The sequence below is a fragment of the Condylostylus longicornis genome, unplaced genomic scaffold, assembly GCF_029603195.1.
Source record: "Condylostylus longicornis isolate FDR11 unplaced genomic scaffold, ASM2960319v2 ptg000084l, whole genome shotgun sequence".
In the NCBI taxonomy this organism is placed as follows: domain Eukaryota; kingdom Metazoa; phylum Arthropoda; class Insecta; order Diptera; family Dolichopodidae; genus Condylostylus; species Condylostylus longicornis.
In genome coordinates this window covers 5,393,430-5,405,521 of record NW_026578052.1, presented here as the reverse complement: position 1 = coordinate 5,405,521, position 12,092 = coordinate 5,393,430, and the positions used below count along the sequence as shown (strand labels likewise).

The window sequence follows — 12,092 nt, the reverse complement described above, 5'->3', positions numbered from 1 at the left end:
TATATTACCAAACCTTTCATAATAAATAAATGCATTTTCTAAAAGTTTGTATATTCACATAAGTTAAGAAAAGCGAATACTAAAATAAATTTACGAAAGCAAGTAGCTTTTTCACAAAAAAAAAAAGGTTCGTGTACTTGCTAATAAACAAATTTCAGTATTGAAATAAGCTTTCTCTCAGCGAATTCGCTTATATATACTGTTTCGGCGAAAATATTTATGAAATATAACCGTTTTTTGCTAAAAAAACTGTTATATTAATTATTATTAATAAACAAAATTTGAATAAATTTGAACTATTTAATTTTTTTTTTCAAATTTTAAAAGTACATTGGGTTTGTAAATGTAAATTAATGCGTCTAAGCATTAAATGAATGAAATACTCTTAAAACTTATTAAGTAATTATATTAGAATTTTTAAAGTATTTTAATATGTATTTAAGTATATGTTCTAGTCTTATTTATGACAATTTCTATATTTTGAATATTTATATTCCAAATGATATCTAAACAACATACAATTATTTTTCAGTAAGTTCAGTTTGCAATAGAGATTCTAATTTTGATCTACGTCTAAATGAATTAGAATTTTTTGTATTTGGTAAAGTACTTTCATCCAATTGATTTTTATGATATCTAAGAATAATTTCAAATAAATCTTTTCGATAATCTTTCCATAATAATAAAAATAATATAAAATTAATTGAAGGACTAATAATACATGATAAATTAAATAATATTAATAAATAATCTAAATACAATTGTTTAATCATAAAATTTGATGGTAAAATAAATATTAAAAAATATGGAATATGAAATAATAATAAAATTGTTTTTGTATTAATAAAGGCTAATACTTGTGGCATATTAAAAATCCACCAAGATTTACAAATATTTTGATTTTGATTAATTATTTTAGATTGTGTAAGATCTAAACGTTTATAATATTGTTTTTTAAATAATACAATAAACATAATATTAATTATTAAAATTAAAATTATAGGCAATATATCAGTAATAAAAATTGTAATTTCTTTATATAAATTAATTGATGATCTATTGTAAATTTCTTCGAGACCAGGTAAATAGTACAAAACCTAAAAAGTAAATAATAAATGAGTAGCAAAATCTCTGAGCATTATCTTTTTGTATATAGTTTATAGTAATATAAGGAAGGCACTACTTTTTTTGAGCGGCGCTATTCTATATTCAAATTTACTACTAATGAGCCGCTCAAAGAAAACTAGTTCGTTGTGTAATTACAAAAATTACCTTCCTTATATCATTATAAATTATATACACAATGATATTATTTAAAGCAATACATATTTACATTTTGAAAATCATATTTGTCCGTTTTATGGATCAGTTCTTGATAGCTTTCATTATAATTTGTTTGTAATTTCGTTAATTCCCTTGTATCGTTATAAACTTCTTTCATCGCATTATCATTAACAATTTGTTTAACTAATATTGGATTGTTGTACATTATTGGAAATTTTATTATAAAATAAAGGAGAAACACAGAACCTAAAAATAAACAAAAAAAAATTATATTTAAGATTTAATGGATTCGATTTTAATTATTTCTAATGACACAAGAGCATTAATATTAGGGATAACTCATATGATCCAATTTCAGTTTCAATAGAAATTCCTTGAAATATTATAAAATATAAAGAGTATCGGAGATCTGATGGAACTTTCGAAACAGGTTGATAAAATATTTTTCGAGAAACAAAAAACACCTGGTGATATTTTGTTTTTTGGTTCCCCCTTCTCTGGTTATGAGGAAAACATCTTATTTATTCAAAATTAGAAAAATTTGTATAAATTTTCTGCTTCGAAAGTTCTATCGAGTCTCAGACACGATCTTTATATACTCTTTACCAATTGCCAAACATTTTATCCAAAGTTTGTCATTAAATTTATTCTTTCTAAAAGGATAGCAGCTAGATTTGTAATAACTTATTAGAAACAACAACAAAATGTAATCTAAAATTAAAATGAAAATTATAAATAAAATTATATGCTAAAAGTCGTTATAGAATTAACATACTTACTCATAGAACTTGCAATATTATCTATAGGTAACCTTATATACCAGTACGTTACATATCCAAAATGTAAAATTTGAAGATTTTCGAAATTTTGTACAAATATTAATAATAAATTGAAAATATCTAGAATGCATAAAGTTTTTAAAAATTTATTTGCTTGGGTTATTCTGCGCCTAAAATTTAAAAGAAATCAAAATCAATAAATTTGTTTTGTACTTTTTAAATATATAGATCGGAATACAAACTTTCGTTGCGTTTTGAGAACATAAATATTAATTAAATTTCCTCCAAGACCAAGAAAAATTAAAATTAATTTTATGCAAAATCTAATTAAATTAATTTCCGTAATCATTCTGTATTTCACTGAATTTGTACATAGCAGTTTTGTGAATTTTTATTAAATTTTCCCCAAATAATTTTCACATAAAAATGAATTTTGCGGAATTTTGCATTTTCATAGTAAACAAAAACTTTTGCTAAATAAATTTAATAAACTGAATCAAAAATATGGCGTGTCTATGTTATTGTCTAGCTAAAAGTTCTAATAAATTATTCCAATTTTTATTTACAAATCCAAAACCGAAGTTGCGGGTGCGTTGAATGAATAAAATATAAGAGAATATCACTTTCATTTGATATCTAAAAAATGTTGTGCGTGTGTGCATATGTGAATAATGCCGAAATAATCTGAAAATAAATTAAAAATAATATCATTTTAATATTAATAATTATATTACATTATTCTTTATCAACATATTATAAATAAGAATATGATATAAAATATTACGGTTCATTAATATCTAAAACATTCCAATATACATACATAAATTTCCGATATTTATGCGCATGTTGAACTACAACACATTCCAACAAAATAGTATTAATGAAGACTTTTATAATTCATTATAAAAATCTTCATTTATTAAGATTAAATTATTTTATTAATTCACAAAGGCTGTTAAAAATTACTTTAGAAAAGTTGCCGATACACCTCAAAAACTGTATACTTATGTATAATTTGTAGATACATAAGTTATAGTCATTATGGTAACAACTTCTTCAAAGACGACTAATATAACTATCCACAGATTTAGTTAACAATTTCAAACTTTTTGTAACTTAAAATGCAAGAGCTGAGCGCCCATCTGACTAACCGACATGTGACGTCAACAGGGTGACACTGCGTACTACACACACTAGCGGATTAACAAAACTTACAAAAGTAAATATGTCAGGTAAATATTTGATACGAGTATATACATATTATAAGCATGTATATATACTTTATGTGTGGTTTCTACATACAGCTTTACAAAGCTTAACATTTAACCACAAAATGTTAATTATCAACAATTTTTCATTTATCTTTATGACCGCAAAAAAAATTTTTATACTATATGTCACTATATGAAATAATTCAAAATATAAATTTTAAGTATAAAAGTAAATAAGTTAGTAAACCGGTGATTTTGCAGTGAAAATGCAGTAACATCGCACTGTTGCACAATTCAGCAACAACACCTTCTAAGCTGAATTGTATGATCGAAGGGGGAATCTTACTACCGCAGTTGGCATTTTGACAGGACACTGTTTTTTGGAAAAGATGGCAAAGCGGCCGGCGATCTCCTCATCGGAAGTTTGCCGTAGATGTTCAGACATCGGGGTGTTGGAGGACGTATACCTCTATACCAGCCCTATTTTAATGTGAAGTGCGCCTTAACTGACGATATGAGTAGATGTGGGAGTATATATGAACTTGGATGAATTTAGCGGAGAGAACAGTTTCATGGAGGGGGCGCCAAAGGGTCCTCTATTCACTTTCCTAACTAGCTTAACTAACTTAGCTGAATTGTGCTTTAATATCGTATTAATGTAATTTAGTCTGGAATAGTTTAACTTAATCCAATCAAATTTTAATTTCAAGTATCTAAAAGAATCTTAAAATTTTTCAAATAAACAGCTTCCATTTTTAAAGCAATACAAATATTCCATAAAAAGAAAAATAACAAGAATCTGGTAATCCTAACAATCATTGAATTTAACGAAAAAATTGCAGTGGCAGTAAGTGACAAAAACTTAATCTCCTTAACATATATCTTAAGAATTGTAATTTAAAAAAAAAAGAAAAGCAAAAACAAAGAACAAAGATCAAGTTCAATATTACAGCATAAGTATTTCATGGAAGTTTATCTTATACTCGTAATTAAAAATTCTGAGGATTCAAGTTCATCTAATACGAAAATCAAAGAGAAAAAGCTTTTAATTACATACTGTTATAACAAAAAGTTTAACTGTTGGTATCAATTTTATTCCATTACAGCGATATTCAATAAAAATTATTATTTCTCTCGTTTTCTTAACCTAAAAATACCCGATTTTAAAAAGCATCACAACTCTTATTATAATTGAATGAAATTTTTTTTTTAAGTGAAATGCAATTTTATCAAATACAATTACAAAATGCTATACTTGAATTGATTGAATTGTTTGCCCTACCATGTGTGTTTGGTGTGAAAGCTATTTTTCTTTCATTCATTAAATACTATATAAAAGTAAACGAAATGGCACACCTTTTATAATACAGCTAGCTATAAAATAAATAAAATAAATGAGGAAAAAATAGCTTTATATCACGCAACTGTAGGATATTCACAAGTATATACAATTAAATTGTTTTATAAGTTTTGTAAATTATTATTATTGGTTTTCTATTTCATATTAGTATTGGTTTTCTATTTCATAAGGTAATTTTATGAATATATTTAAAACATTAATACAGAGTTCACAAAATCCCAATTAACAAAAATGTCAAATGTTAGTAGCAAAATTGAACACTCATAATTTCAATTAAAAATTCATTAAATTTGCTGAACAAATAGTAGGATTACAACGAAAACCCCTATAAATATGCAATTGATTTAATGAATTCAATTCAATATACCCTTAAGAACTGTACGTTTCAGAATTATAAATTTTCTCTTCCCAAAAATACTGAAGTGCATTGTAAGTGTAATTTCAATCGTAATCACGAAATTTTAAAAATTTATGAAAAAAAACATAATGCTTCTAACTATGTTATAGCTCATTCAAGTACCAGTAATTTTTTTTTTATTGTAATTTTTAATAGCTCATAAATTTATGGCCATAAACTCATATAGCACACAATTAAATGATTGTTTTTGCATTATTGTTTGAGTCAAATGATTGCGTATAGCTGGTACCTACCATATTTTAAAAGATTTGTTTTATTTCTTTAATTTTCTTATTTTCTTGTCTTGTCTTCCTTTTTAAATATTCGAAAAACTTGTCTATTATGTAAAATAAAAAAGTTGTATATTAAATTCAACAGCTTATATGAATATGTATTTTGTTATGGTTACTTATGAACATAAGAGTTGCATAATAATAAAAACAAAAATTTGAAGAAAAAAAAATTTAATTTCTTTGTTTCTAAACTTTTTGAATGCTTTTTAAAGAAAAAAAATTTGCGCTACAAATATACACACTAATAATAAGTATATGTATAACAGTATACAAAGTGTTATATATAAATAATAAATTTATGATAATTATAAAAATCACCGTTTCTTCTTCTTGGTACAAGCGTACGTAACACCCAGGTGCGAATGTACTTTCCATTTTAGTCAAACAACATTATGCTATGTATGTAAGTATATTATGCAAAGCTTATATGATTAAACAAATATATGTATAACAATAATATGTATAACACATATAGGTACAAAACGGCATGAATATGGATCATTGTTTCAAAGCTTCAACTAAGTTCATACATACGAAATTTTTTTTTTGCATATTGGATTTTTGTTTTTATTTGCATTTATTCATTTTAAGGACAAATATAATTATGTTTTGAAAATCGATTGATTGATATGGTTTTAAAGACCTCTACCTATATATATGCAAGATATATATATACTACATATATATATATATTATAAATGTGCATACACTCGTATGTATATGGGGTTTATTTTGAGTATATAGTAGTAATGAGCTCTTGAAAATGGTATGAACATTGTGCTTGAAGTAAAATTAAAAAAACACGCAAAGAGACGCTTGCTTTACCCACTACAAGCATTTATTCTCGTTTATTAAAAATATATAATTCAGATTTCCTGTAATTATTAGACATTTTAAAATTCATCTAATTTTTAAGACAAACTCCAAAATAAATTTTTTTGAAAATTGTACAACTTGTCGCTTAATTAAAAAAAAAGGTATAATATCATAATAAAAACTTAATCAAATTAATTCAGTAAATACCCGTGTATACACGATGACCCGTGTATTCACGATGATTGACATATATACGTTTTACTCCTCTTTACATTAAGCTTTGTTTGTACTTTACACTGCTGCGTTGTATGAACGCAAATATTGATCACTATAACGCTGATGGTGGTGCTATCGGGAAAACAGAGGGTATAAATTTAAATTGTTGAATTTCAAATTTTTGCTTTAATATTCGTGAATATTTAATTTGAATATCGTATTCAAAAACACTATTATCGCAAAAATAACAGAGGAGTCAATGTTGTCATTATATTAATCTCAAAACCTTTAAGCAAATCATCTTATCGCAATAAATATTTTAATTATTACTTCATGATATTTTTCAATTATTACTATAATTGTTTTTAAATTGATAATAAATTAAAAACGAGAAAAAAAATAGAGTTGACCTTGTCAACTCTGTGATACCCGTACGAATTTGTTATCCTATGTGCAAATAAAGATGCCATAACTGACTAAGGGACACATTAATTTATGCAAAATTTCAATACTGTCTGTTTTTCATTTCAATACTGTGTGTGCCAAACTACTATTTAAGTTGTATGGCAGCTACCAGAAAAAGCTAAGAAATTTTAACAAATTTTATCAAAAACATTGGCCCTAGTAATATATTCGCTTGTGTGAAATTTCAATACCATAGCTTTTATAGTTTCTGAGATATAGCCAAATAACTTTTGAAGTTGTATGGCAGGTACCAGAAGCAGCCAAGTAATTTCAACGACTTTTATCATACACATTGGCCCTACTAGTGTATTCGTTTGTGTGAAATTTCAATACCACAGCTTTTACAGTTTCTGAGATATAGCCAAATAACTTTTGAAGTTGTATGGCAGGTACCAGAAGGAGCCAAGTAATTTCAACGACTTTTATCATACACATTGGCCCTACTAATATATTCGTTTGTGTGATATTTCAATACCACAACTTTTATAGTTTCTGAGATATAGCCAAATAAATTTTGAAGTTGTATGGCAGCTACCCGAACCGGTACCCCGATCATGTCCAATTTAAATAGGGTTCTGGCACTTACTACAATAAATCATTTGTGAAAATTTGGTGAACTTAGCTCAATTAGTTTTTGAGTTATCGTTCGGACGGACGGACGGACGGACGGACGGACGGACGGACGGACGGACGGACGGACGGACGGACGGACAGACAAAGCTAAATCAACTCAGAATTTAATGCTGATCAAAAACATACACTTGAGTCTATATCTAAGACCGTTATTTCTTAGCGTTACAAACGGTAAGGCAAATTTAGTATACCCTTCGAACATACGTTCGTACGGGTATAATGATAAACCATACATGATTTTACAAAATCTCTATTGATCTTATTAACGATTAGAATTGCATATATTTAAATATATAAATAATAACTACAATAAAAAAATTTATATTACAAAGTTCATTCAGTAATTCTCATAATAGGTATTAAAAAAAAAATATTGTTCACATCACGTCATATTTTAATAAAATGTTATTCTGGTTTAACTGATAACAAACACACCATGATCCGGTTTTCATACCATATATACTTTCATAAATATACTTAACAGTACATGTACAAAATATGATTTACTTTCAACTCATAACAAATTGTTTCATACCATTATTTTACCATACATATGTACATAATATAAGTGTATACACACATACAGATATACACAAAACGTAGAAAGAGCTTTAAATCAAAGCACTCTTATATATATTTTAGAAAAGTCGATTGAATCATTCAAAATTTAAAAAAAAAAAGTCATGAATTCTATATTAAAGTAGATTTGAGTCGGTTGCCGTGCTGTGCTATCATATAGAAATTTCGAAATATATAGGAGTTAAAATATTAAGGAAACATCAAAATTTAATCACATATTTTATACAAATATATAGGCGATTTATATATTTTTATTTGAAAAATAATAAAATCGTATGATCATTTATTATGTTATACGTACATTTTTTTGTATAAAAGATTGTAATAAAATTATATTAATAAAAATTATTAATTATGTTACAATTCAAAGTGAAAGAGGTACAAAATTTGATAGCACATCTCTCAGATACAGACAGTCAATATACACAAAATATGAAGGTACTTTCAAAAAACAGAACAACATAAAATGAAAATATTAAAATTTATTTAGAATTTTAATGTCTACACTTCTTAATTCTAGATTATTTTATTTTGATTTTTTCCTTTTCTTATTCTTTAAAAATGATACCGTTATTTACTCAGAGTCACCTCTTTTTATAATAAAATAAAATTTTTTGTTTCTATTCAAGCTAACAAATTGACTGAACTACTCGAGTTTTCCTATAAGTATGCAATAATGAGGAGACTACCAAAATATGTACCTACGTATGTTTTGTAACCTAATTATGAAGATGACGAAATTTTTGGATAAAAGAGCCAAAGCTTTGTTTGAAAGAGCCAAATTATTAAAACCTTTTTAAGGAAAGATAAGAATTGTATACAAAGCAAAAAGAGAGTAAATCAAATCTATTTCGAACAATGAAAGTGGACATATTATTAAATTAGAAAAGAAGTGTTTAATAGCCGATAGTGATATTATATCAAACTATAACAAGTTCCGAAACTATAATAAATCCTAAGCTTAATATACTTATCTAAATGTTTTGCGAGAAATATATATAAACATAAATATATTTTTGAAATTTTAAGTCAAAACAAATAAAATCTAACTTAACTCATAACATTCGTTTGGCTATTCAGGTTGACATTTAGATTATATTTTACTACAACTTTTAACAATAACTGATTTTTGCATAAGACAACCCTGTTTAGTACTAATCTCTGAATCTCTGAATGTTATAGGTACCCTTGAAACCTGAACTCAAACAAATTTGAAGATAATTGAATAAAAGGGGGATACAAAGGTTATACACATTTTTTGTTAAATTTTGTTTTCTTGTTTTTGTTTTTTTTTTTTGGTAAATTTTTTGCTTTCAAGTTTTGGTGAATCGATTAAAGATTTGCAAAAGAATGAGAAAAAGAAAATAACAAAAAAGAAAAGTAAAATCGCGTGATCTTATTAAGCAAAAAATTTTAAAACGTTACCAAAATTTTAAAGGAGGTAAAAAACATGTTGAACAACACAATATTGTTTGCGTTTATGTAAAAATTATGCTAACAGCTAGAATATATTTTAAGGTTTTGACATTAATATGAGCCTTCATTCAATCGGATTTATGTTAATTGAAGCTTCTCAGCCAGATTTCTTTAAGATGTACATAAAGGTTTAAGCTGAATAAAATGGCATTTTGCCAAATATTCATTAAAATTCTAATCAAAAATAACCAAAAACCACATTACCCATTTATACAGAATTATTTGCATATTATGTATTTCGGTGGCATAATCCAAAAACTGCTCAAATTTAATTTGTTAAGGTTTCCATCTAATTCAAATTTCCAAATTATCAAATTCAATTAGAATAAAAATTTTTTTTTAAATTTATATAAACTTGGAATTCGATTAAAGTATATATTTTCAACTAATTCATAAATTATACACAAAACTTTTAAACTTCTTAAAAATTAAATCGAAATTTAAATTTTAATTAGCTAAGCCAAATTTGATTATTCCCTTTAAAAATTAATTCAAATATAAATTCATCCAATAGCTCTACCCCATGATATCTACCCCATATTTAGAACCCTATAGCTCTAAAATTATTCTTAAAACATAATTTTTTGACTTAGAATTTTTTCCCCCTCAATTGCAGTGCAAAACAAAAATTTATCTATAATCTGACTAAATCGCTGAAATCTTTTAAAATCCTATAGATAATTAATACTTAATACATAAGTACTTTAAAACAAAAATCCTTTTTATAAACTTGTCTGTTTTTTTATAGCCCCATTATATAATAAATTTTACTTAAGAGCCATACTTTCTAAATTATCAAAAAAGAAAAACAAATCCCAACAAATTTCAATTGATTTCTTACTAGCTTTCCTCCTATATTTTTGTTAAACATTTTTTGCTATTATCATAATTCGCTCATACTTTTTAATTTCATATCATGACCATATAGGTATATACCTTTATATTTGGGTATATAACATTACTATTTTGTATAGTGAAATTGATAATGTACATATGCATATACAATTTTTGTTTACACACAGTCAAAATAAATATAATGTATAGTTGTGTATAGAAATACTACTCTAATCTACACACAAATAAACTCATTGTAAACATTATAAAAAAAAATCTCTTAAATTTTAAAGCATGCGTGCTTTCTATTAAATAATTCTGTCTAAGATATTAAATATTTTTAAGGTAACTATATAGCCAGCCACTCGTACATATACTCGTACATACAAATATAACGTATATAATTATGAAAATCATCGTAAAAACATCATACGATAAAGTTCAAAATTTGAACATTTCATACTACACCGCCGTCCTCTATTATAATAGACTGGGATTATTTATTATAAGATTTTTGCTTATGATTGTATTCATAATGTTATTATGAAAGTTTATTTTGCAAAAAAAAAAAAAAAAAAATAGCGAATAAGTTTTTTGTTATCAACGAATTAAAGTGACTATTAGTATGTGTTTATGTGTTTATAATATTATCATTTAATATTATTCATTTAATATTTTTGTACTTATCTTATAAAATTTAAAGATAACATTCACACAATCTTATCAACTTCTTTCACTTTTATAAATTATTTGTTTTTTTTTTTTTAGAAAACTCTTATCAGTGTTTCTATCAGCCCCTATCAAATTTTATCAAGTCTTCTTTAAAGAAAATTGACACTTTCATAATCAAGAGTGTTTTTTATAATTCAAAATAAGAACCTACTGTAATGGGAAATCGAAATGAATTTTGTACTATATACACAAATTGTATTTTTAACGCGTGCTACACTTATTATAGTATTATGTGTCTGTGTGGAATGACATTTTCTTAAATGAATTTCACACTTCTTCATTGTAAGAATTAAATTTGCACTCGATACAAGGTTGAAATTACACTTATTCATTAATAAGAACAACTACTTAACTAAGACGAGACTAAGTCACAATAATTAAATTCACAAAACACATGAGAGAGTTACTATGAAATTATAGTAAGAGACAAACTAATAAGATATTACTGGTATTGAAAACAATAGATGGTTTCCACACATGTCATAGAAACTCACTTTAATTTCCTGTCTTTCTACCCCCAAATTCTTACACTTTTTTCCTTTACACTTTCTCATTTTGTATATTTTATAGGAAAAGTATCACTTAATATTACATATACTTAAACAACTTTTGACACTTAATTTTTAATTGTTTTAAAAAAAAAATAAATTTTAATTTTATTTTTCCCTCTGTAGAATTGTAACTACCAAACTAATGAATTCGAACGTGTCCAATGATGTCACTCTATCAAGTTGCCAATTTGATAAACTCTTTTCGTACATTCTCTTGTTTATGTATGCCGCGATTTCTGTAAATATCATAGAATGTATACTTATTTACACTTTTGTTTACATGTCAAGTATTTAGGTAAAAAATTTTTTTTGCCTAAATAAAGGTAGTTTTTAAGAGTGGCACATTTCCATTTGACAATTAAGTCAAAAATTTGTAAACAATAAGTGAGAGACTTTTCTACATTATTTCCATATAATGTTACTAATATTATATTCTTACTGCCTGCAAAATTTCGACTTTTTATTC

At 25.5% G+C, this 12,092-nt stretch overlaps 1 protein-coding gene across 1 annotated transcript; it reads right to left on the bottom strand.

The window, feature by feature from the left end:
* Positions 1-521: 521 nt before the first annotated feature.
* LOC129613594 (uncharacterized) lies at positions 522-1,638 on the bottom strand. Its single transcript, XM_055527725.1, has 3 exons — positions 1,334-1,638; positions 890-1,097; positions 522-670 (listed from the first exon to the last, which is right to left on the bottom strand). Exons 1-3 carry the CDS (start codon positions 1,487-1,489, stop codon positions 522-524), a joined length of 513 nt encoding a protein of 170 aa, XP_055383700.1. The 5' UTR covers positions 1,490-1,638.
* Between the last annotated feature and the right edge of the window lie 10,454 nt (positions 1,639-12,092).